Source organism: Martes martes (assembly GCF_963455335.1).
Source record: "Martes martes genome assembly, chromosome: 7".
NCBI classification, from domain to species: Eukaryota; Metazoa; Chordata; class Mammalia; order Carnivora; family Mustelidae; genus Martes; species Martes martes.
Genome location: NC_137894.1, coordinates 131,809,974 through 131,836,745, shown reverse-complemented (window position 1 = coordinate 131,836,745; position 26,772 = coordinate 131,809,974). Strand labels below are relative to the sequence as shown.

Genomic DNA, 26,772 nt, shown 5'->3' with positions numbered 1-26,772 from the left:
CTCTGGCTAACGAGGCCCCAAATCTTCTCTAAAACTACCACCCAGACAAGGTTGTCTTTCCCCTCTTGGGTCCAATCTCTGCGGCGACCTGCCTGCCACCCCAGAAATGGGAGGCGTGGCCAGGACAGTCTGGCCACCAGCAACAGCCCCCCATCCGGTCTTGCCAAGACGGAAGCTGCATCCCAAGTGTCCTAGAGAAATCGGAAGCAAGCCAGAAGTCTAGCGCCGCCCTCCCAACCCCACAGCCCGTCCACAAAAGCATGACTTCACATTCTGAGCAGACGCTCAGACCGCCTGCCAGGGCCTGGTGCGCACAAGCACGCGGCCGTGCTCCATGCCTGCTGCCCAGCCCCGCCGCCCAGCCCCGCCGCCCAGCAGCTCTCTCGTCCGGGCCTGGGAGTTGGGGTGTGTAGCCCCTGGGGAACCAGGGGGCAGTGAGAAGAGCCCTCCAGGAGGAGCCCTGCTTCTCCTCGCCCTTCTCACTGGCTCCCCCACCACCCTCCCTGGCTGACAGTTCCCATCCCTCCACAGGGCTGACCTGTTTCCATGGCAACCGGAATCCTGGGCTCCGGCAGCCTCTGGTCTTGCCACCTGTTATTACTTCATCTCTCAAGTGTAAAGCATCCTAGCCAGGGCCACTTGGCTGTGCAGAGCGCGTCTTCAGAGGACGGAGGAAAGAAAGGGGCCGAGGAAAGAGGGAACGCAGAGAGGCAGCCCCAGGCTGGCCACCCAGGACACGCACACGGGCCAGGCCCGGCGAGAAGAGGAAGGGAAGGCGAGGAGGGAGGGTGGACGCCAACGTGCCTTCCCTGCAGAATCAGCGAGCAGGCCTCAGCTGGAGGCCACCACCACATCCCGCTACCTTGTACCCAGCCTTTAATGAGGGCCGTGGGAGGGGCGGGCAGCGGGCGGGCGCCGGGGCGGCTGCACACAGCTCTGCGCGGGCCCAAGCGGAGCAGGGCAAGGAGAGGGTTAAAGGAGCAAGATAAAGACTGTGGGGAAGGCTGGACCAGAGGGCAAACAGAGCCTCAAAGCCTGGATAAATGGCCTTAATTCTCATGCTCTTGCTCACCCTACTCCTTACGTGTTTACTCATATAAATTATCCCCAAGGCCTGACACCTTTCTTCACTGCTTCCCTAGAACTGATGAAAAAATAAATCCTACAGATCCAAGGAATAAAAACGTTGGGATTCCATTCGGGACCGTTCTTCTTGGCCACTAATTCAGGCCCCACCCCAGGGCTCCAGGAGGAAGACAGATGAGGCCGACGTCCCCCCGTGCGGGAAGGCAAGGGGACTGCGGATCCCGGCAGGGAAACGGATGCTGGAGGCCACTGCCCACCCGCCCGTCGGGCCGCCAGAGTCCTCCCCGGCAGAGAACTCGCTCTCCCTCACCGGCCGTTCTGCCACCTAGCGCTGGGGACAAAGTGAATGTAGGTGACGTTGAGAGGGGCTGCCAAGGCAGAGTGATGCCAGGCCCTGAGGTCAGTCCCCCGGCGGAAACTAAGGCCAAGGGCTGACTCGGTGTCTTCAAGTTTACGGATGGGCCTGAATTCGCCACAGTCCGTGGTGTTCAGGACGACACGAGAAAGAATGGGCCGAAATGGCAGAGAGACCTGCAGGAAAGCTGGGAGCCGAGCCAATCGGACAAAGGCACAGGAGGAGGAGCGGGCTTCTCTGAAGAGGCCTTGGGCCCCGGGGTGGCGTGCCGGCCTGGCTAGAGGCGAAAGAATATGCTAGGGGACACTGTAAGGTCCCTTTCCGGCCTATGATTCGATCATTCTAATGGGGCGAAGGGAGAATCAGAAGAGTGAGGTCTTCCAAACCCAGAGGGACCTCAGCCTCTCATCACTGTGTCACGTGCATGGCCGCGTCTCTCTCCCTGTCTGCCACGAGCTCCCTGAGGGCAGGAGCAGTGGCCTTAATGATGGAATCCCCAGCACCTGGCACCGTGGCCGACGCCGTGCTGGCCAGCACATACTTCAGGGAAGGCTGGACAATCTTCACAGAGGCGCTTTGGACAAAGAAAACATTGAGGCAAAGGGACGTCAAAGACTAGGAGTCGAGTGGGTGTCGAGTGTCCCGTGAGGGCCAAGTGACCATTCTAAGGCACTGCCGGCATCAGACCTGTTCATAACAGGGACAGAGAGAGGGAGCAGCAGAAGTCACTGGGGACCCATCGGAGAGAAGAAAGCTGTGGTGGAGAAAGCCAGTGAGTCTTCCCTCCCTCAGGAATCCTCTCCCTGAGACATTTCTTGGAAAACCAGGATGGAAGGAGTGAAGAATTCCCAGACTCGGTTGGCTTCAGAGCCCCTTGAACCCCATGCTCGAAGGCCTCTCGAGAGGGACCCCACAGAGCTGGAGAGAAAACAGGCTGTCTTATTGTGTGTCTGAGGGGCTGCAGAATCTTTATACATAAGTTCTAAATGTGGTGTCAGTCACCCCACTCATCCTTGCATCTACTGCTTCTCTTCCATTTTTGTGGAGTCCAAAACTCACACCATTAGACACACACCTTGGGAACACTGACTCCTAAACACTGTGCCGTGACAACAGAAGACATGTCCGCTCACATCGATGTCTCCGTCCTGACAGACATTCCTTGGTTAGAGCTGCGATTTGCCGGGACTTCGGACAGCACATCCCCGATCCTGGGCCTAGGTGGTCATGTGACCCATGGGCCGTGTCGTTTGTGCTCCAGCCCCAGCTTAGCAACTTTGGGATTGTCACTGAGGCTTCAGAGAAGTGAGGAAAAAAAACAAGCAGAGCTGATGACTTTTTGCAGGGCTGATTAGGGAAAGCACGAGAAGATATTTCAATTTTCCAGTGGAAGGTCATGTGGGTCAGTTCATGCCCTGGCGTAGCAACATGTTATTGCCACCAAATGAGTTAGGGGAAAGGAGAAACGTTTAATCTCAGAGTAACTGTGTCAACGGGGCTCTGAATAAAGTGGAGTCATTCCCCTTAGAGAATTGCAGGACATCTCCACGTTTTACAGCAGGATAAGCCTCATCCGTATAAGTTGTCAGGATATTATTACTGTGGTATTAGAATTCAGCAAGCCCCTCGGTCTCTTGTTCAGCCTTGCCTCTCTCCACCCCTCCTCACCACCACCTCCAGGGGACTCGGCCTCGTCAACCCCAGCAGCCCACAATGGACCAGCATTTTCTAGGTCCTTTGGACTGAAAAGCAGTACTCAAGAAAATGAAAAGGATATGCCTCTAGTGTCAGGTCTGAGGATTAGGACAGAGTCAAGAGACCACAGAGCAGAAGAGCAACCCAGCCCAGGAACGAGGGCCCAGATGGGGGACACACCCAGAAAGCAAGCCAGGAAGCCACTGCTGAGGGCCACAGACACATCGTTTGCCATCCTAGGACAGAACTTGAGGAAAAGAGTGAAAACCAAGTCTGTCCCCTGGGTTTCACAGTACAACCTGGTTCCTGGTCAGTCATCTTAATTCGGTGAATCCACAAGAAAAAAGAAAACAAACTGAACATCAGTCTCCAAAAACTGGATTTCTCTAAGGCAGTGGTTCACCTGGGAACTTGTTAAAAATGCAAATTCTAGGTCCCTCCGCAGACCTACCGAGTCCAAACTCCTGTAGGAGGGCCCCAGCAGTCTCTGTGCTAAGGAACGGGTGATTCTGATGGGCTCAGCTTGAGAATCACTGCTCTATGATCACACGCGTGTCCCATACATGTTCTGTTCATGCTGAGCTTTATATGAATTGACTTATTGAATCTTCACATAACCCCGTGAGATAGACGCATCGATGTTCTGATTTTACATAGATGACTCTCACGGCACAAAGAAGCGAGGTAGCTGTCTCGGGTCACATCAGCAAGCGGCTACATGGGCTCCCAGGCCCACCAGCTACTACCCTCCCCTGGCCACAGAAGCCACACACCTGAGGGAAGTCAAGTCAGGGTGGATGGCAGGCCTCAGGGCTTCTCAAATGTGAGTGCTGTGCAAACAAACCAGGTAGGCTTCTCACTAAAATTCAGATTAGGATTCATTGGTCTGGCTTAGGGCCTAAGACTCCACATTTCTTACAAGCTCCCCCACTGGGTAGCCAACCGTCGAGGTTTGCCTGGCACTGGGGGGTTCCCAGGGCACAGGACTTTCAGTCTATAACTGGGAATGTCCTGGGCAAACCTGGAGGAGTTGGCCACCTGGGTCCCAGCGGATGTTGAAGCTGCTGATCTCACTTTGAGAAGAAATAACGCAGACCCGCAAGGTGAAAAGTCTGGATCATATTTAAATGCATTATAAGTTCTGAGAGTGCAGTATGGCATAATCTATTTTGTGTTTTAAAAAGACCTGGGGCACCGGGGGGGGGGGGGTGCTTGGTCAGTTGAGCTTCTGACTCTTGCCCTCGGCTCAGGTCTCAATCTCACGGTTGTGAGTTCAAGCCCTGCGTTGGGCTCTGCGCTGGGTGTGGAGCCTACTTTAAAAATATACCTTTAAATAAAAATTAACAAAAAGACCACTTTGGCCAATCCATGGAGTAAAACAGGCTAAAAGACCAATCAAGAAGTTGCAGGGATTCCAAGCAGGAGCTGGTGGAGGCCAGGAGATGAAGAAAGGGAGATGGCCTTGGAGTCTGTTTTGGAGGGGAAGCTGATACAGGTAGTGACGGAAAATAAAGCCGAGGATGAACCCTAGGTTTTCACCTTGGGCACAGCATTATGGTTTTTCAAGAACAAGGTCAGAAAGAGAAATATACGAGAGCTAAGACAGGAAAGACTACGAGAGGCATAAATGGAAGACGCAGGAAAATTACTGAACTACGCGATGTGCGATTTTTTTTCTAGAGTGAGATTCATTTACGAATTGAAACCTCGGGCAGAACTTGTAATGGGGGGAGTTTCACATCACACCACAAACAGCTAAAGTTAGTTTTGAAGATTAAACATGCTTACCATGGACTAGATTGCATCTCCCCCAAAATGTTTATGTTGAGACCCTACCCCTCTGGGTGATGGTATTAGGAGGTAGGATCCCTGGGAGGTGATCAGGTTTAGATGAGGTCATGAGGACGGCAGGAATAGTTCCATTATATGAAAAGACACCAGAGAGCTCACTTCTCTCTACCATCCTGTATCAAGGAAAAGCCATGCAAGGACACAGCAAGAAGGTGGCCATCTCTAACCCAAGAGGAGAGCCCTCACCGAACACAGACGCAGCAGCACTTTCATATTGGACTTACAGTCTTCAAGATTGTAAGAAATAAATTCCTATTGTTTAAGGCATTTAGTCTCTGGTATTCTGCTAGGCAATCCAAGAGAAGTGTCCATTAATACGTTTGTTTCTTTTGAAAAGCCACCGTGCGCTATGATGCACTCCACAATTGGCCTACAGGTAAAAATTAAGAGATACCGCTAGGACAAAGATCCCATCTTTAAGATTAGGAGCCATCACTTGGGGTTCCAATGTCCTGACTTAACTGAATGGTGTCCAGCTCAAGCACATTCATATCTCAGCTTCCCATCTTGCTAACCATGTAACTTGGGGCAAGCGATGCCACCTTTCCAAGCCTCAGTCCTAGCACGTGCTTCATGGGCTGTGAACTTTATATGAGACAATATGTGCAAAGTGCCCGGCACCTAGTAAGCGTTCTGTCCTTTCTTCCCCTCTTTCTTCTCTTATGTGAAATAATTTTATTTCTGATAAAGGCAGGGGGCAGGGGGAATCAAAGGCCTAAAGACACTTCCGAAGAAGTGGCACATGATGGGAGAATTCACACATTCATGCACCATGTCTATAAGCACATCGGCTGGAGTCCGTGTGCCTTGGTGTCCTCTAGGGGACACAGCACCCACCTTCCTTATAGGGCTGCTGCGAAGAGGGAATGAGAGAAACGTGGCCTGCCTAGCGCAGTGTCTGTCTGACACATTCAAGGAATGTCAGGAAGTATTACTGTCATGGTCATTACTCAGGACGTGAAACTCTTCAATCCAGGATCTTCTAGGTAATTGGGCCAAAATGTGAGAGAAATCAAAGAGGCTCCCGGGAAGGTAAGGGGGATGGGGAAATGGGATAGTAAATATGGGGATGCTACTTGGCTCGCCTCAGCCCCACGCTTTCTCCTGCTGGGTTTCCTGCATCCATCTTACTTCCCCAGTTAAACCAGAAATTGTCCTAGGGCTAAGACCATGTGCTCTGTTTTTTTAAAGGCCCAATTATACTTAGTCCCACATGTGGGCATATGCACACTAAGTACTCAATAAATACCCATGTTTCGCCTGTGTGGGATTGCACTCCTCCATCTATGGTTTAGCAAAGGATGCACCAGGGCCGGGCCGGGCTCTGGTAGGTATGCCTGATGCCAGTGAGACCCCCACAGGCAGTTAGCTTCCCGGTATCACACAGCCACAGATGAGCCCTGATTCAGATTAGCCATCTGTGGTCATAGACATGCTCCGTTGGTCCCAATGGCACGGAGACGGGATATCAGTATTCGCAGTGGGCAGGCATGGTGCCAAACACCCACGTCGTCTCGCCAAAGACAGTCAGCAACCCCAGGAGGTCAGTACAGTTACTCTCCATCTTACAGATGACGCAACAAAGGAGCAAAGAAGTGTGAGTGACTGATCCACAATCACACAGGCACAAGATGGCGGAGTGGCAAGGTCGGAACTCAGACTCTGGCCTGGCCAATTCCATGGCCATTCTCCCAGCCAAAAGCCCTGAAAAATTAACTCCAACTCTATCCTCAAGGCCAGAGGGAGCCCTCAGGTTGTTCTTCACTTGCTTCATAATCTGTAAACTCTTTAGTTAAATCATAATTCACCTGAAGAACACCTGTGGTTAGTTTCCAAATTCATTCTTCAGGAAGTGAGAAGCAGCTCGCTTTTCCAGACAGAGCCCTATATCTGAATTTTCTTCTCTCTCCCCTGGAACAAAGCCTGAATTTCCTGCGTCAAGGTTGGTAAGTGGTGGATTGTGTGTGCTTTATGGTTTCCCAGGCACCTTCAGAGTGATCCAAAATCCTTAAGCTTGTGTCAAAGGCAATTTTCACTCTCTCTCCTAAAGCTCTCTTCGTTGCCCCCGGGCCATATGCTAGAGGACAGAGATGTCAGGAGACTAACGTCTGTTAGATCTTTCCCATCAGTGTAGCAATGACATCATATGCTTCTTTTAGGTAATTTGCACATTATCAGACTAATTTTCAGATTATCTAATCAGCCGACATTACCCTTAATCAACTCAGCTCTCCTCTTCCAGTCCTGCAGAGTACAATATGCCCTCCAAAGGCGTGCGAGTGTGGGGCCTTCTCTTCTCTTGGCAGATACCGAAAGCCTAGCTATGTGCCAGGCACACCATCACTGGGCAGAAGACAGACACCTCTCAGGACCCAGGACAGCCCGACTTCCATTCCAGGGACCTGAGACACAGGCTTGACATAAATTTTATAGATCCATATTTTTAAAAAGCACTTCCCTCTTAGAAGCTCCAAGTGCGTCGTAGAGAACATTTTCTACTCGTTTACGCTACCAGGTAAAAGAGATATACCATGGGACAATTAATACTATGTCAAACAACTTTCTTTATAAATCATTTGTCCTTGCCTTCTAGTAATTGCTACTGTGGCTCTCCTTTGCATACAGGGTGCCAGCTACACAGCCTGGCATAGAAGATGCTTCCAATGGTGGCTCCAGCTCACTTTCCCACCGTTCTTCCAATGCTACCGTCAGACCCAACGACAATCCCTTGTCTGGGGCATTGTGCTATTTCATACCGCCCTGCCTTTGCCCCTACCTGGGAAGCCCTCTCCCTCCTGAGAAGTTCCTCTTGAATCTTCCAGAGTTAACTTGAATGTCCCCTCCTGAGTGAAGTCTTCACAAATCCCCAATGCAGTGGTTCTCAAGCTTCTGCGTGCCCCAGGGTGCCCAGTAAAATACGGATTGCCATCCCCACCCTCAGAGTCTCTGTCTCGGGTCTGGCGGAATCAAGAATCTGCATTTCCAACAAGTTCCCAGGGGATTCTGACGTCACACTGGGAGCATGGCTGCCCGAAGGGGTACAAAGCGCACCGTGCCCTTGAGCCCTTGTCCCTTCACTATTCTAGACACACTCCATTACACGCTCCTTCTCAGGACAGAGATTAAGACAGTATCTAGCACAGGGATATGAAGCCAATGGATGGATGGATAGATGGATGGACAGACAGATGCATGTATTAGACTGAATTTATTTACACAGCTTTTGCATTGGTACAGGACCTCATCAGTGCTCACACCCACCCCACCTCCCTACCTTGAAATCATCACTTTAGTAGATTCCCACTGTGCGTGGAAGATAAAAGGAAGTTCTAGAAGAGTTGCGGCATGGTGAGCATGGGTCAAAGAGTTCGGAATTCTAATCCAGTTCTCTCTGCTACCCTGGTACCCCAGGACTGTTTACCAAAGTGGCATTTCAGAAGTCACAAGAGAATGGTTCTGAGTGGGGGGCCTGGCTGGCTCAGTCAGTTAATAAGCATCTGACTCCTGATTTTGGCTCAGGTCATGATCTCAAGGTCACGCAATTGAGCCCTACATCGGGCTCTGTGCTCAGTGGGAAGTCTGCTGGAGAGTCTCCCCCTCTTCTTGTCCCTCACCCTGCTCACTCTCTCTCTCTCTCTCTCTCTCTAAAATAAATAAATAGGGGCATCTGCATGGCTTAGTTGGTTAAGTGTCTGTCTTAGGCTCAAGTAATGATCCCAGGGTCCTGGGATCAAGCCCCATGGGCTCCCTGATCAGCCAGGAGTCTGCTTCTCCTTCTCCCTCTGCCCCTCCCCCATTCGTGCTTGCTTGCTCTCTCTCTCAAATATTTTAGTATATGTGCTGCCGAAGCGAGCACGCTCTCTCTCTCAAATAAATAAAATCTTTTACAAATAAATAAATCGTTACCAAAAGAGGGAGAGAGAGAGAATGCTTCTGAGTGGCACCACAGAGTCCTAACCTGCCCAGTCCACCCCCCACCATACACATGTAGTCTACATGTGTGTGTACCGGTACACACAAACACACACACACACACACACACACACACACACACACACGGTGATTTCATTTGTACAACAAAGGTGCTCAGAGAAATGCAAGAAGGAAGAAGAATCTGGCCTCGCACAGGGAGGGAGGGGAAGGGTGACGGCTTAGGTAGGGAAGACACCATCAGAAAAGTACTATCCCCCAAGGTGAAGGACATAGCTCCAAGCATCCCAGCGCTGCCTAGAGTGGAGGCAGAGAGTCAAGGGCATGAAGGAAAGGGGACAACCTACAGAAGGGACAAGAAGGGTGTCCTCAGGAGAAAAGGAGCAGCGAGGAGAGGAACAAAGGCAAGGAGAATGTGGGTGGGAGGGGCGGTGGATTGCTGAGCCAGCGGCCTGGGGCAGCCTGGGGCTGGGCGGGGAGGGAGGTCAGTGCTGGCTCCCGCAGTCCGCTCTGCCCCAAAGCAGCAGCAGGCACAGGCATGAGCATCGGCTTGGCTGGAGGCACAGTCGGAGGGTGCGGCGAGGGACGGCAGACAGACCAAAGTCAAAAGGTCTCTCCTGCTGCAGGTGGTGCGAGCACAGATGCCTGAGCCACAGAAAACTCCTGAGTTGGTAGGGCTGCTTCTCCCGGAGGCCTGCGTGTGCTCACGAGCAGCTGGGCCACCCTGCGGCTCTGCTAAAGAGGGAGAAGTCAGCATTCCCACTTTTTTGGCGTCCAGAACTTTTCCTGGGGGAAACTGCAGATCAGCCTCTTGGATGAAGCTCTCCTGCCTCCCTCCCCCAGCCCAGAAGCCTTGCCAAGGAAGGATCACAAAGCTGGGACCTTCGAGGCTGCAGAGCTGTCACGTTCAATTCACCACACAGCCCCAGTGGCATTTAGGGGCAGGATGGATGGGATCCCACCCCCACCCCAAACAGTGGGAGCAGCTAATGACTGGGTATTAATGATGCCGGCAATTAGCGCTCACGAGAAAATGGTTGGGGGGCCGCTCACCAGGGGAATGTGGGAGGGAACAGAGCAGACATTCGTAGCAGCAGACAGATTGGTGGCATGCACGGTGCAGAGAACCTGGGAAGAGCTTCTGTCTCTTAGATTTGTTCAGAGAAATTGGTCAAGAGGGAAGGAATGGCTTCTGTGGACCCAGGGGCCTTCCTGCCACACCCTCCTTGCTAGCAAAACTGGAGTTAATCACAGAGTTCTCAGAGGCATTGTGAGCAGATGTTGTTAAAAAGATGTTTGTGAAGGTTCTGGAACTTTCCTCATGTAAGGAGGCCCCAGATGAACCCAGGGACAGCTATTGCTTTCTATGCAGCTTAAAACCCTGGGGTAGTCCGATGAGGCTTTTTGAAGAATTCAGTTTGTCACCAGCAGGTGAGAGGGGAAGGAGAGAGGACTCGCAGCCAGACTCGGGACGCATCTCCATCCAGGAGGAAGAGAGACACCATTTCCTGACTAAGCAAGGCCATCTGGCCTCACGGTGAAGACAGGAGGAGACAGAAGACGCTGAGTCACGAGCGAACACAAGGAGATCCTGGTAGACGGAGGGAAATGGGCCAGCGCACACCCCAGAAGTCAAGAGCCAGCGGGTGTGGGTGCAGGTGTGGGGGAGCCGGCGGGGATGTCTGAGGAAGAGGTTTCCTTGATCCGCTTCGGGCCCGCAGCGTACCTGGGGGACCACAAGGAACCTTCCTCTACTGTGGCCATCGCCGTGCACACACACAAAAGAGACACAGACAAAAGAGAAGCATTCCAGACCCTACTGCGTGAGTAAAGCACAACACAGGGACCAAATGGCTTGACATTTGAGAAGAGATGTAAAGAAGATAAGCCAGCACTGGGGGGACTGGGAGATAATACCGAGTTAACAAATACTTCAGAGAGAGCAACCATGGCTAATAAATACTTTCCAGAGAGCAACCCAAATCAAAAGAGATCATTCTCGGCCTCCTTTGCCAGAAGAGACAATAGGTACGCCTAGGCCACTTAGATCAGAGAAGGGATAAGAGGAGAAACAGAGGGACGCAAATGCCAGCTGCCCCGTACATTTTCCATTCTGAAACGCTCAACCACGGGAACCTCTCCCCAGGGAGGAGACAGAGAGAGCGAGAGCGAGAGAGCTCAGCACGACTCAGAAGCTGGCACGGGGACGTGGGCCAGCTCTGTCAGACGCCCCTGTCCTGCTTCCCAGGTTCTGTCCAGATGATAAGAGCAGGCAAGGAAATAAGGGTCTGTCACATGAAAGGCTTGAACCCTGTGAGTGAGTAGGAACTAAAGAAGGTATGTGGGCTGAACTGGGTCCCCTCAAAAATGTGTATGTTGAAGCCCCAACCCCAGGCCTGAGGACGTGACTCTTCTGGGATAGGGCCTTTAAAGATGTAATTGGGTTACGGTGGGTATCCTTCTAAGTCACTGGTATCCTTCTAAGAGGAGACTTGGGCACACAGAGAGACAGCAGGGGTGCGTGATCACAGACGGACCACCGTGCGAAGAAGCGGAGAGAGGGCAGACGCCTACAAGTCCACGACAGAGGCCTCTGAGGAAACAAGAAAAGGGAAGAACAAGAAAAGAAATCTCTGGTCTTTAAGCCGCCAGTCTGTGGTATTTTGTTACGGCAGCCTGAGCACACTAATTCAGAAGGCAACGTCACAAGGAGAAAGGAGGGTGGGGTTAGGCAACACTGACACTAATCCCAAGAAAGGTCTTGGCCAGAGTATGCTTATTATTTCAAATATCTGATGAGTAGCCGATGGACATCTGTTGGCTCAGTTGATGGACTAAAATGCGCAGAAGCCACCCCCGGATCCTAGAGTCTGATCCCTTTCATTACACTGCACCATTCGCCTTAAGAATACCTACCACAAAATCTTGGGAACAAAATAAAAAAATAGATGGCATGTCCACAATTATTCTTCACCTAATGATCTTAGAATGACCCACACCTCGAAACAAGCTCTTAAGACTCCATCACGCCACCCCATTTTGAGTTTTTGACAAGTGCACTCACCATGCTTGCTGAGGGAATGTTCTAGTGAAAAGCATGGAGGCTCAAGGGCAGTATTTCTAAGGCAGGAGAGCCCTGAACCAAAACTGTGACCCCCTATACCAGCCAAGGCAAAAGATCCAGAATATTCTACGTCTCTTGGTGGCCAAGGCAACATTTGGAATGTCCATCTGAATTGACATGCCGAAGGGCTATGCCCAAGTCAGGTCAGCCCCTGTGAATGGAACTTCTGGAGCTGAGAGGAGGAGAGGAGCAGGTCTGGCATTGGGCAACAGCCAGATAACTGGCTTCCCCTCTGCTTAACACTCACCTCCCTTCCTCTGGGAACAGAACTGGGGTCACCACCTGGCCCAGCTCACTCTAAGCCTGGGGCTCAGAGGACCCACGGGGAAGCTGGGGTTACATTAAAAGAGCCAAGTCGCCACAGGACATTGAAACCAACCCACGGGGGCCACCAAACATGCCAGAGATGAAAAGAAACTCTCTCACCCCGCCCACCCACATCATCACTGCCCCCACCCAACCACTGGAAACTCACGTCTGTGGTTCTCATTTCTGTGGTTCGGCGGCGACCGGGTCTCCTGGTCCTGAGCTTCATCCCCCTCCTCGCTGGCCAGGTGAGTGTGAGCGTAGTGGTAGCTAAGTCCCGGCCGGTTCTTGTAGCGCTTGCCACAGACTAGACAGGAAAAGAGAAGAGGGAAAAAGCAAAGATGAGCAACCTCTGCAGTCACTGCCAGCATTCTCCCAGGCAGCGACTCCCATCCGTCTGCCCCGGAGCTGCGTTTCCCTCGAGAAGTGTCTCCCACTCTTGGACAGAGCCAACACCCCAGTCCCAGCACAGGCCCAGGATAAGAAAAAGCAGAAAAGTAAAGGATGGAAGTTGAACTGTGCAAGAGCTCCTTTCCTATCCCTGGGCAAGTCACTTACCCTCTCTGGGCCTCAGGTTCTGCAGAGGGAAAATGGGAATAATGATAGTATTTAACTCATAGTGTTGCTGGGATGAGTTCAGCTCTATGCAGAACACTTGTAACAGTGTGGGGCACGTGGTAAGGGTATGATGATTACAACTTTGAGGACAAAGAGCACTGGCAGTTCATCCAGTCCAACATCCCACGGCACAGGTGAGCCAAGTGAGGCCCAGCAAGCCTAAGTGATTTGCCTGGGAACACACAGCTAATTGAGGCAGAGTCACTAGAACTCAGGTCTCCCGGATCCCCATGCAGTGCTCCTTCCCCACCACATGGTGGTTAACTCTGTATAAAGTACAAAAGCTGATACTGATAATATTTTTGATGTATCACATGGTGATCTGTGCTAGAAAAACACATCCCACTCCTGCCATGAAAACCATGAATCCAAGCCAGCACTGGTAGATGTGACAACCAAAAGCTTGTGCCCCTGGTGCCCCAGGAAGCCTCTGGTACCCAAAAATCCAGGACTGTGTCCTCACGAGCACGACCTCTCATGTGGACAGTATGAGACAAGGACACCCGGCCACATAAATACAGCTTTGTTGGGGCACAGAAGAAGAAAGGGCTGGTTGGCTGCCCAGTACCTCAGAAGCAGAAACCCAGCTAAATGGCTGAAGACCAGACCACCCCCACTGTCAATGAAGTTGGATTTCGTGGTTCACTGTTTAGAATGATACGTGCGGCTAATGTTTAGTCTTTATCAAATTTAAGTATTTCCTCTTATCCCTGTGTTAGAGTTTTATTACAGGAAAACCTGATCAGCCTTCCAGCATCTACTAGTGTATGACTCTCCTTCAGTTTGTTGGTACGGTGAATTATGTTGATTTCCTAATGTTTCTTCTTATTGGGCCATTCCTATATTCCTAGAATGCTCTCCATTGGACAAAAGTACATTATCCACTTCATAAACTGCTGCATTCTGTTTTCTAATCTTGTGTTTTGGATCTATACTCAGATCTGAGATGGAGCTTGAATTTTTGACCTATCTTCTACCACGTTTCGATTTTATGGTTATATCGACTTCCAAAAATGAATTGAGGCAAATTGCTGTGTGAAACTGCACAAGCTACGTAGCCTCTCTGAGCCTTTTTTCGTATCTGGAAATGATGATAGTACTACTTACCTTGAAGGGTTGTAGATAATATCTGTATCTCACTCAGTACCCCGCACATAACAGATGCTGATAAATGGTGAAGAGGGGTGAGGGGCCAGGGCGAGGGGCTTCAGCTTAGCCTGAAGTGCCAAGTGCTAAGTGTTGGGCCCTCCTGAAAGAGGGACTTTGACCACGGCCTCAAACAATGGAATTTAGCAATTGGTTGGACTTTCTTAATAAGGTGAGAGTCTGAAATCCAAGTTGGTGACCCAGTGGCTCTAAGTTCAAGTCCTACAATTGGTTACTTACATTCTCTCTCTCTTTCCCTCTCTCTCTCTTGTAAATATATCAAAAAATAAAACGGCACTCCACATCTCAATTCCATTTGACTCGGGAAATGGGACCTAAAGAGGCCCCCAAGGCACACTCTGGGCCTGCTTGTGGCTTTTTCTATTTAACATCTGCAACAATTTGAGGTCAATAAACAGCGAATCGTGGGGTCATAGGCTATAAATCCACTTAGTAACCAAGCTTAAATGTTTACTAAGAATCAGGAGCATCATCAGGGTGCCTGGGTGGCTCAGTGGGTTGAGCCTCTGCCTTCCGCTCAGGTCATGATCTCAGGGTCCTAGGATCAAGCCCCGCATTGGGCTCTCTGCTCCGCGGGGAGCCTGGTTCTCCCTCTCTCTCTCTGCCTGCCTCTCTGGCTACTTGTGATCTCTCTGTCAAATAAATAAATAAAAGCTTAAAAAAAAAAAAGAAAGAAAGAAATGGCTGAGAATTCCTTTTAAAAAAAGGATCAGGACAGTCATCTCAGTATTTCCATGAGGACGCCTCCACTGACTCGGGAAACCAGTCTGCAGACCTCCCTACTACCAACTCCACAGCATTCCGTTTGCACCATTTTGTCATGTCAATTGCCGCCGTCTTCCTTAATCACAGAATTCCAGGGTCTTAAAAGTAATGTGGTCTCACTCATCAGTTGTTTTATTCCCACTAATGCTTGATGCCTGGGACAATTCCACAGATCAGGGAATCAAGACCCACCCAAACAGGCGTTTCTTCTTTGATGTCCTTGAATCCTAGTTATGTCTGTCCTAGTTATGTATGTCTCTTAAGGACAGTTTCATACCAGTTTCGGCTTAATAACAACAACTCCATGTCTTGTGTTGCCATGCAAATATCATAGCCTCAGAACGCATCCATTGACCAACTGATGAATGAACACGGAAGTACTTTGTGGGAAAGCCAGGAGATGGCGGGGGGGGGGGGTTGGGGGGGAGGGAAGTGTGTAGAATCTGATCCATCTATCCACATTAATCTCATAGTAATAGGTCTTTAAACCTACAAAACCAAACCCAAGCAAAAAGCTTCCCACCTCTCCTTCCCCAACACCATAGAGAGTAATTATTTTTAAAGCAAATCCTTTTGCTAGAAAAGAGATTCCCGAAGAGTGGTCCCCAGACCAGCACCGTCAGCGTCACCTGTGAAGAGCTTAGAGATGCATGTTCTTGGGCTCCCGCTCACATCTACCGAATCGGAAACTCCAGGGATGGGGCCAGAAATCTCTGTTTTAACAAGCCCTCCAGGTGATTCTGCTGCACACCACAGTCTAAGAACCACTCTGCTAGAAGAATGAATAGATTTAGGCTTGACTCTGCTCACCCTGGTGCACCTGCCCTTTGGGATGGTGGAAGTGGCAGGTGGGGACAGTGAGACTCATGCTCAGTCATTAGAGGAAACAGAAGCAGACAGTACAGGGAGGTCATGGAAACCAGACGTCTTACCCATCATCCCCATACACAGAACTACAGAGCTCTCCTGATGGAGCTGCCTTTTTCACCACCTGTTTATACCATCTTATTCCTTCATCATCAGGTCTTCAAGAAAACATGTATTTAATACCTCATATGTGCCCAGCCCCATGGCATCAGCAGACAAAGATAAAGGAACCCTAGTGCCCTCCCTCCAGGAGCTCCCATCCTGGCAGAGAAGATGTACGAGTCAACAAGCAAACACGGAGATGGACAAACCACCAGTGTGCATAGGCACCCAGGAAAGAGGAGGGGCCAGCACACCCACCTGAGTGTGGAGGGAGGGCTTCCTGGAGGAGGTGAGTGAGCTGCAGCTTGCAAGGTAGCAGAAGATATTACCAGACAAAGGAGGCAAAGGTATTCAGGCAGCAAAGCACATTCCACCCAACTCTGGGGCACTGCGGGCAGGGGTGAAGCGTGAAGGAGTGAATGAGCAAGGAAGCCGGGCAAGACTTTGTCCTGAAAATGGGGAACCAGGGAAGGATTGTAGCCTGAGGACCGACTTACTCAGATTTACATTTTAGAAATCCTATTTAAGACTATAGCGCAGAAGACGGATTTGAAGTTGGCAAGAGGCTATTTTAATTTTCTATGTGTGAACAATGAGGATTTCAGGATGGGAGCGGGGTTAAAGAGACAGAGTCTGGTGGCAAGGGGTGGGTATAAGCAGCGAGGAGGAACCGAGAATGACAGTAACTTGGTCTTCCTGGCCATGCCCCATCCAGCCCCTGCCTAGATCCCCAGCCTCGCCTGACACCACGTTCTACCACCTTCTCTGCCCTTCTGCCCCATTGTCTTTCTACTCCATAAACATCTTTTTTCCTACCACAGAGCCTTTGCACAAGCTCTTCCCTTGGCCCACAATGGTCCCCAGCCCCAGGATGCCTAATTAACACTTCATCATTCTTCAGATGTCAGTTCAAATGTCCTTCTCCAGTCAAAATTAGGACCCCAGTTTGTTACCTTCCTAGGACAAATCATGGGTCACTACGTGTGCCCCCCACCGGCAGCAAGCATGGCAGCCCCTGTGTCTTTGCACACTGCTGCATCCCCAGAGACCAGCACGGGGAAGAGCACAGCCAGCACGCGAGGTCAGTTAAGGGAAACAACAAAAACACTCAGGTTCCTACAGAGCAATAGGTCAAAGGAGGAGGAAAACCAGATTTAAAGAAGGAAGAGAATGAGTTCAGTCTGGGGTCGCCCTGCACACCCTGGGCTTAGGGAAGAGACGCGGATGTGGGAGGTTGGAAGGGCGGCAGGGGGAGTTAGGGATATGGAAAGAAAGAGAGATGATGGAAAGAGAGAAAAAATGTGGACAGAGGACAGAACTCAGAAAACACCAGTATCTTAAGAATGGAGATCAAGAGTATACTTAACACGATGAGCACCGCATAAAGTATATAGAATTGTTGAATCACTACCTTGTACACCTGAAACTAATATTCAAGGTAGGAAATTATACTGGGATGTAAATTATACTGGAATTTTTCAAAAAAAAAATTTTTTTAAAGAGGTAGGATTTCCAGATGACCGGACCGAGGATACAACCAGTCATGGCCACGGTGAACAGCTATTTACTGTGTACCAAGTGTCAGACCTGTTCTCTTGTTTCCAGTCAGTCTGCTCACAGCAACCCAAGTCCCCATTTTACAGATGAGAAGCCGGCAGAGCCAGGAGAACGCCAGATGCCTGAGAAGGGTCAAGAAAGACACGGAGACTAGAAAGAGATGTGACAGGAGTGGATGTCACAGGAGGCCACCCTCATGAGAAGGGAATCCACGACCTCAAGGAGGACAAGCAAGACTTCAGAGGCCTAGGGTGCTCCCAGAAATGAGCAAGTGGTGACAGGGCTGACAGACCACTCCTTCCAGCAGTGAGGCTGGGTGGCGGATGGGAACGGGGGTCGGGGAGGCTGAGTGGGGCTTGTTCTGTAACAGGGCACACCCCGGAGCAGGCTCACAGGCTAAAAGGAAGGAGGCAGGAGGGAGTTTAAACGGCAGGGTTAGGAGGAATTGGAGATAATACAGCAAGATGTCTGACCCCAAAATAAAGCTTCTAACCCAAGTACCAGGCCTTTGAATGACTTCCTCCCAGGGACAAAAGATTTCTAAGATTTATCTTGGTGGAATTGTACCTGGATCAGACTGCTATGTTTTGATGGAAAGAAATGCCTTAGAAATCCTACTTTGACTGGATTGGAAGCAAAGGAAAACCCAGTGCTATTTAATGATACCTCCCTGCCACACCGAACACAGACGGACCAGCTTCACGGGCATGGGACCCGCGCCTTCAGACAGGGTCCATGCTCAGAAGGGCCCCACGCTTGGCCTAAGGCTTTGCTGTCACCATCCTGAAATTCTTAACACATATTGAATAAAGGGCCCCTCACTGTCATTTTGCACTGGGCCCCATAAATTGTGTATCTGGTCCTGGAAACCTGTTGGGGCTGGGGTCAGAGATCAGGGAATAAGTTACTCAAAACAAAGAAACTGGCAGCACTGATACGCAGGTTCTGCCTCATGGAACACAGGCCCCAAGCAGCCCTGAGCTGGGAGTAAAACGCCCTCTGCAGTGACCTTGAAAGTCTGGCCCGGGCATGCCTGTGCCACCCTTCAGAGAGGCAGCTTCTGGCTGGTGAGTAAGGGGGTGGGCTGGGTCTGAACTGCCAGGACTCAAAGTCCTGCCAAGTCTGCTACCGACCACCTGTGTGATCTGGGCTGAGTTGCTAAACCTCTCTGTGCCTCCGCATCCTCTGGGGCCAACAGGGATGATCACCACAGCTTATCTGCCTCTCTTTGTCTGAGGCTCTGTGAAAGAAACACATTTAAAACAGTGCCTAGGGGCACCTGGGTGGCTCAGTTGGTTAAGCGTCTGCCTCGGGCTCAGGTCATGTTCCCAGGGTCCTGGGGTCGAGCCCCGCATGGCGTTCCCTGCTCAGCAGGGAGCCTGCTTCTCTCTCTTCCTCTGCCGCTCTGCTTACTTGTGCTCTCCCTCTATCTCCCTGTCAAATAAATATATAAATCTTTTTAAAAAATAAATTTTAAGAAATGAAACAGTGCCTGGCTCGTTGGGAGGGGCAGCCATTGTCCGCTATTATCAGCCCCACGGCCACCAAAGCAAAGGGAATAAACCCAAAAGGGGAGGGGGTAGCTAGTCATCTCTCCTCTGCAGACGGGGGCGAGGGAGTCGCCAGAAAAAGAGGGTGGGGGGGCGCCTGGGTGGCTCAGTGGGTTAAAGCCTCTGCCTTCGGCTCAGGTCATGATCCCAGGGTCCTGGGATCGAGCCCCGCATCGGGCTCTCTGCTCAGCGGGGAGCCTGCTTCCTCCCCTCTCTCTCTCTGCCTGCCTCTCTGCCTACTTGTGATCTATGTCTGTCAAATAAAGAAATAAAATCTTTAAAAAAAAAAAAAGAAAAAGAAAAAAAAAAAAAGAAAAAGAGGGTGGGGAAAGTACACTGAAAATAAAGTCTTAGAACCATCTGCTATCCCTTTATCACGTCAGCAGCCTCACTCTGGAATTCTCTGCCGTGCAGAATCCCACCGAGCCCCAGGACTGCTGAAGCGTTCAGAGACGGCTGCGCCCCATCTTCCTACCCCGGTCTCTGTCCCCGGAGCCTGATCCTTTGCGTCCTGGCCCTCTGAAGCCATCACCCCAGGGACCGGTCAGCCCAGTCCAGGCACAGCCCGAGGCCCTTCTTTTCACCTTGGCAAGCGTGCACCTGGATTTGTGTTCCTGGCATGGCGCTCGGAGGGGACCGGCTGTGACAGTAAGGAAGGTCCAGCTTGCCTTCCTCTCTCTCCTTCCCCTGGGGCGCATCCATCTGTCAAGTTGCAGAAATAGTGCTTGCCCACTTCCCCATCCAGGGGCTGGATTCTCCAGGTAGCACCTCCTGCCTGGAGTTATGAATACCTTCAGTGTTGCCCCAGAATACTTACAGCGCCCCCCTCCCCGCTCCAAGCCCTGGCGCCCTGTCTGGGGGGAGCAGGGTGCAGGGAGGAGGCGGCGGCAGAGAAGGAGGGCGGGGAATCAGGGGCAGTTTCTGCGAACAAAGCCGGCTGCGGCAGACAGCAGAATCCTTCCTGCAGGGGAGAAGCAGCCGCCTTCCCCACTGATAACTTAATGACTCTGGCACATTTTCATCAGCCCAACTTGGAGCACGCAGTGGGTATCTGAGCCAGTGGTTTCCGAGAGACTGAAAGCAATTACAGGATGAGCGTCCAACGACAAAGCCTGGGCCTTGGGAGTCACCCGGTTGCATCTCATTCCCAGTTCTGCCCTGTGGCACTTTTCACACGACCCGAGGATGCTACTTCCCTCTCTCTGCAGCTCCACGTCCTCAGTCTGTAAAATCGACCCAGCAGTGCCTGTCGGCTGCCGAGACCTCCAGACCGTCACACTTACAGACTGCGAGGCAGGCACACGGTCCCGCGCGGGAGTTCATGGCAGCGCACAAGATAAGGATTGTCGGCCCCACTTTACAGGTGGGGAAACCGAGTCTGAGGGTGTTGAAGCAACTCCCTCAACGGCAGGGCAGGATTTGAACTCAGGTCTGCCTGGCTTTGAAGCACGTGACTGAACAATGTGTTATCCTCCACTGGGACACCCTCCCACGGCTTAGGGCTGACTTCCACGGCCCCTTGCCCTCTGCCTCTGGTTTGGCCGGCAGGAGGCACGGACAGGAGAATGGTGGGTGAGAAGAGGAAGATGGGAATTTGTGCCCTGCCCTCCCTGCTTGGGCAGTGTGCTGGCACAAGCACCACCCCACCCTCCCGTGTCCTGGGCACCGTGTGTCTCGAGATGGAAGGGCTCCCCCTCTCCCTGCCGGCACTTTTATCCGGCCCACATCGTCCTGTCAGCCGCTTCTCTTCCCTTCTGAGTAGAATCCTATGTCCCAGTGGGCCCAGGATGAATACACGAGGAGGCCAATCTGACAATGGAATCATACCCTACCAGACTGGGTCATAGACGTTTGGGGCTCCCCATACCTTCCTGACTTCTCTCCGAAGAACCATGTGGGGGATGGAGGAGCACCTACAACCAGTGCCCCGGGTAGGGAGAAGCCCCAGTGAGGAAAGCCCTGCGGGACTCAGTGTGGGATAAAACTCGGGGGCTACTTCAAAAAGCCACCAGGGCAGACTTGCTCATGGTGGGGTATTAATCCCTACGACTATTTTTAATGCCTAGGCCTTAAAGAGCCAAAGATGGCTCCACTGACCCAAATGAGGAGGGTAGCCCAGGCCCTGCAGTGTCTTGGCACCAAGAGGCTCCACTTGGGCAAGTCCCAGTGGGCTTCTCCTCCTGACCCAGATGTCCAAGGCCCAGACACGTGGGTGGCCTTTGGGGACCGGGGATCTGGCCCTGGCTCTTCTACTCACCAGCTATGCACCTGTGGACAAACCCCATACTTCTTTGGGCCTTGGTTTCCCCAACTGTAAAACAGGACAGTTGAATCAAATGATCTCAAAGTCCTTTGATTCTAGCACTTGGTGATTCTCTGTTTTCTCTGGGCTCTCTGAGGCCTGTATGCCTCAGCAATTAGTCCCTGGACCCTGAGAGAAAACCAGTGTCAGCTCCCGGCCTTAGGACCCACCAGGGCTGCCTACATCCCTCTCCCCTTCCCCCAACCAAGCCAGATCAGCAGCTGCCTTCCTGTGGCTTCGTTTCTTCTTCCAGGCCACACTTGGTGCTTATTTTAAACTGAATTCTTCCGGACAGAAGCACAGGGGGGATGGAATAAGGGTGGGATGTAACATCCTGATTTTTCAAAGCCACATTCCTTGGGGCCTGGCACGGACCCATGTATTAGGAATGAGCCCAGAGACAGGATCTATCAAATGCCCGTGATCCGCAAGTCCTGTGTCTTCAATGAGGGAGGGCATTCTGCTTATTTCAGGAATTTGCTATATACTGAATGTGACTCTGGTTTTTAAAAAACAGGAAGAATGGAGATAAGCAACAAGCCTTTCAGTTCTAAATACTATATAACCCGATTTCAGATCCCCAGCAGAGAATGCAGAAACTCCCAAAACCAAAGCATTAAGTGTGTTAGTGGGACTCTTTCCTGCCTTGCTGAGAAGCAGGGTAGCAGAACTCTAGTGAACTCTGGGATCTGCCTGCTTGGGGCAGGTAATTGGCTGGGTGGCCTTGGGCAAGTTACTTAATCTCTCCAAACCTTGGTTTTCTGGTCTGGAAAATGGGGCTGATGACAGTTCACATCTCACCTGGGTGTTATGAGAACTGAAAGAGCTCCTCCTTGGGAAGTACTCAACACAGTGACCGGCCTTACGCCCACTCAACGTAAGGCGTGCTTGCTAGCTTCTCTGGTGCCTGACACCTCCAGCAGCCAGGGCACAGAACACAACTGGGGACCCAAGCTCTACTTTCCTAACTTGGCATTAAAAAAAATAAATAAATATTTATTGAGCATAACCATGAACCAGCGAGCTGACTGTTTTTGCACACAGTCTCATTTAACCCTCTGGGAAACCCTCTAAGGTTAATCTTATTGTCCTCACTTGACACAAAAAGAAAGCAAAGCTCAGAGAGGTTTGGGGATTTGCCCAAGGTCACAGCCAGGAAGTGATGTAGCAAAGATTCAAATCCTGCAGTTCTGACTCGAGAACCGCCTTCTGGGGTCCCCTTGCAGAGACCGTATCTTTAGTCCTTAATCTGGTGTGTCCTACCCTGGCACGTCCTTAATCTACTTAAAAGGCAAAATATAATTCTGTTTTTAATCCCACATTTAAAATTATCTAAATAATAAATGTAAATGTCAACATTTCTGGGGAAAATAAACAAAGAAAGGTTAAAAAAAAATTAGACATGTTACCATAAAGTATGGCAGCCCCAGATCTGGAAATGTGGCTAGGGTGCTCTCCCTCAGGCTCTCCAGGTGAACATCTGCCATCAGCTCTGCCTCAGATGCAGATGGGGCTTTATTTGGGAGTCCCAATCTACCCAGTGTGTCCCACTGGCCTTTCCCTGAGGTAGACCCCCATCCGCTTACAGCATCCACGTAAGTGCCTCACTTCCCTTGGGGGACCAAATGCCCATTAGTGTGTGGTGAATATTGCTGCCTGGATGTCCTACTAGTTCCACATACTCCTGTGTCAAAGTTTCCTCATTCCCCAAAATTAACTTCTCCTCTAGAATATTCCAGTTAAGCCTCCCTCATGTCTCCACGACCCAAGCTCAAGACTTCAAGAGTTGTTGCTCCTCCCTCTCGCTTGGACCCCACATCCCATTCTGCAGGATTTTCACTCATAAAGTCTCTCCTGTTGGCCCCGTCTACTTTGTCCCTGCTGTCACCATCATCCAGACTTCACATCTTCTCCTATCTCCTTCTCAGCCCTCAGGCTGCAGGCTCTCTGCCCTGAATACACATTTCCAGAACACACCTTTCTGGGATCAACATGTTCACAACCGATGATGCAGGCCCACCTCTAAGCAAATCAGCCTGCCATTCCCAGTACCCTTGTCCCATGCTGAACTCCCATGCTGAACTCCCCAGTCTTCCTACCCCAGTGCTCTGTTCTGGCGAAGCCGGTCTCTCCCCATCCTGCTCTCCTCCACATCCTCCTCTCTCATCCCACACTCCTCCACATTTTGGGAGCAACCACTGTGCTAGGGCTGGGGTGCAGGGTGAATGTAGCGTACCTCCTGCCCTCCAGAGGCTCACAGTCCAGCCCAAAGAACTGACAGACTGCCATCATCCAGTGTGACAGGTGGTGGCCTACACAAGAGAAGGCAGATCCCAGGAAAAGGTGAGTGACAGGAGAGGTGGGAGACACTGTAGGGGGGGGGGAGGGAGGCACTGCCGACTGGGATCCAGTCCTGGCTCCACCATTTTTTTTGCTGGGTGACCTCAGGAAAGCTAATTAACCCCTCTTCTCCCCAGTCTCCTTATCTGTAGGATGGAGGTGACCATACCATCTGTCTCATGGCACTTCTGTGAGGGTTAAAGAATTAATATAGCTAAAACCCACAGAACGTTCCAGGCCCATAATATAAGTCAACGAACTTCTGCTATTATTGCTATTACCCCGCTGGTCTGCCACCACCACCTCCCACACATACCCCTCCCTCCGGGGAGAGTAAAGTCAATTCAACACACATTCACGCAAGCTCTGCTTGGCCTCCTAGGGAAGCAGCCTCCGACACACCAGCTCCTGCCACCCGCCCGCCACTCCCTCCCCTGAATCCCGACAGCGCTCTCTATCTACTCAGTGAACTATACCTGGCCGGGTGTTATCTCTGTGATAGCGGCCTTATCTTTCCAACTCCACTGGAGATGGAGGACAGAAGGAACCAGCGAAGGAGGAAGAAACATTCATTAAGCAGATCCCAGGTGCAAACATTTTTATATACATCATCGCACGTGCCTTTCCCCGACCATGCACCATCCCCACTCCACACCTGGACCTGGAGCCTCCCAGCAGCAAAACGATTATTTCAAAAGGCCCCAGGTAACAAGTGAACCACCAGCAGAACCGCCATCTGACCTCGGCTTTTTCTCACTCCAAAGTCAGGTCACGTCTCTCTTCACAGAGCTCTCCCTCTCTCTCTCTCTCACCTGGGCGGCCCTGACCTTGTCGCCCACTTCCCTTACCCCGCACTGCGACTGGAAGTGAGACACATCAAAGGCTGTGCCCCAGGCCCTTTGACCTCACAATTCCACTCCTAGGAAATCATGAAAGCATTATGCAAAGATACAGCCTCAATATTGTTGGCAATAGTGAACAAACTTTAAACTGCCTAAATGTCCAACAAGCAGAACACGGCTTGAGCAAACTGGGGCGTGCCCACGTGATGGGACACCATATAGCCCTCCAATGTCATTAACATGCCTTTATTGAGGTAAAGCGATGCTCCCCATGTACTGTTGAGTGGGGGGATGGGTGAAAGCGGTCTGTACCATGGTGCGCATGCATGCGCACACACGTGTTTGCGTGTGTATGTCTGTGGGGGGGTGTGTACAGAGAGAGACGGAGACAGAATCCTCAAATGGTAGACAAAACCAAAACGGAAGCTATCTCTCAGGAGAAAGCTTATGGTTAATTTTTATTTCTCCTTTATGCGTATCTGTGATTTCTGATTTTTCTGCAATGAATAGGTATTATTTCCACAGAAAAGTTCATTTAAAAAAAACAAACTGCTGCCCATGTTCATATCTACCCTGTTACCAGTCCTCTGCATCTTGGTAGGAATTATTTGCCACCAAGTTTGCACTCAGAAACAGCTAGCTAGCCAGAGCCTGGAGGACAAAATAATTCAAGAGGTCATGGGCTACAGCTCGGAAAAGGCAAACCAAGTCCTTGAGAGCGCCAGAGGTGCGGGCCAGGGGAGGGGAGGGCAGGGCAGGCAGCAGGAGCAAAGGAAGGAGAGAGATGCAGGTGTGAGGGGAGCAGGGAGAGAAGCAGGCCTCTTCTCTTCAGCCCTGCCTGCAGGACTGCCCTGCTGGGACACAGTGCAACCTGTGTCCGCGACGGGATGGCATTTAAATATTTAAACAGACCCAGCTTTGCCGGAACAAATGCACTCAATCTCCAGGGATCAATCCCATGCCACTGGCCCTGCTCCACAAATCAAGTTTCTGGGGCACGGAGCCTTCCCCACCCTCCCCCGCCGCACCCCATGCAAGGACCTGCAAGATAATAGCGCGGACAACTGAGTGATGAGCCCGGCTTCCCTTCAGTGACAAGGGCAGCCAGCCTGAAGGCCGCGTTATTGGCTTTTCCACTGCAGCTCCAAGCTAAAAGCACATGAGCCTTAGAGAATGTGGGGCCTTAATGCCCTCAAAAAAAAAATTTTTTTTTATTAAGACTGCAATAGTCATCTGATTCTCCCGGTACACTCACGTAAGGGGGAATCCAGAGTAATTTTAGGAAGTTGAGGTCAAGCAGATTTTCTGAGACTACGTTGGGTGCAAGCTGCGTCTGCCCCATATGCCAGTCCACCCAGCCCACAGCCCCTCTCAGCCTGCGAACGTGATGGTCTGACATCTTGTCTCCAGGGAGAAGAGACTCATCGTTAAGCCACTGCCTGGGAAGAAAGGAGCCCATGGCGTGGGGAAGGGGTACTGATAGGGGAGGTCAAGATACTCAAGAAAGGAGACCCCTCATTGACGAATCGGGAAAGTGACATCCTAGCCCCTGGCAGAACCAGGACGAGACCCCAGACTTTTTGCTTTTCCTCCCATACCCTTCTCCCTCCAGGATTCCACCACCAAGAATGGCAGGAAGGAACCCCAAACCCTATTCTGAAACTGCCCCATTTGGACATAGTTAACCCCCACTGAATTTCTAGAAGGGAGGCAACACTGCAAAGTGGCCGTGTTTTCAGTCACGGGCCACACAATCAAAAACACATGCCTATGGGGGGAGAGGTGGTGGAGACCAAGGTTTTTACTGATCTGGAGACTGAGTTGGCCGCACTCACTCCTGGTGTGTGAGTACCAGACAGCACTCAGAGCTGAGTCATGCTCCCGGGAGGGCTCTGACCATGTCTATTTGCCTTTTGTCACTAATCCACCCTAATGCCCCAGTTTGGGGGAGAGGGTGATTTTAATAGATTTAAATGTAAAAGGCTTAAACGTGTATAATCTATTCCGTTCCCACCAGCCTGACGCCTAGAAGCCATCTGTTACCAGTGGACATGGCTTCATCTCGTCAGTGAGATGTATGTGATCATTAATTCACTTCTGGTTGTTCTTTAGAGATGGGGAGACAGGGTGGGCGGAGGGGCAGAGGGAGAGGGAAGAGAGAATCCTAAGCAGGCTCCACGGCCAGTGAGGTGCCGACTCGGGGCCCAGTCTCATGACCCTGAGATCATGACCTGAGCTAAAATCAAGGGTCAGACACTCAACCAACTGAGCCACTCAGGCGCTCCATTAATTTGCTTTCAAAGGTTTATTTATTT

The 26,772-nt window shown here is 51.1% G+C and overlaps 1 protein-coding gene across 3 annotated transcripts in view; it reads right to left on the bottom strand.

The window, feature by feature from the left end:
- The window catches only part of DPF3 (double PHD fingers 3), a 256,883-nt gene that overhangs the window by 62,395 nt on the left and 167,716 nt on the right, over positions 1-26,772 (bottom strand). For all 3 annotated transcript variants that reach the window (XR_013967128.1, XM_080808592.1, XM_080808593.1), the window contains exon 7: positions 12,517-12,654. Coding sequence is in view for 2 of the 3 variants with exons in the window: in XM_080808592.1 (XP_080664718.1) it covers positions 12,517-12,654 (138 nt within the window). In the remaining variant the exon portion in view is untranslated. The remainder of the gene's footprint in view (positions 1-12,516; positions 12,655-26,772) is intronic.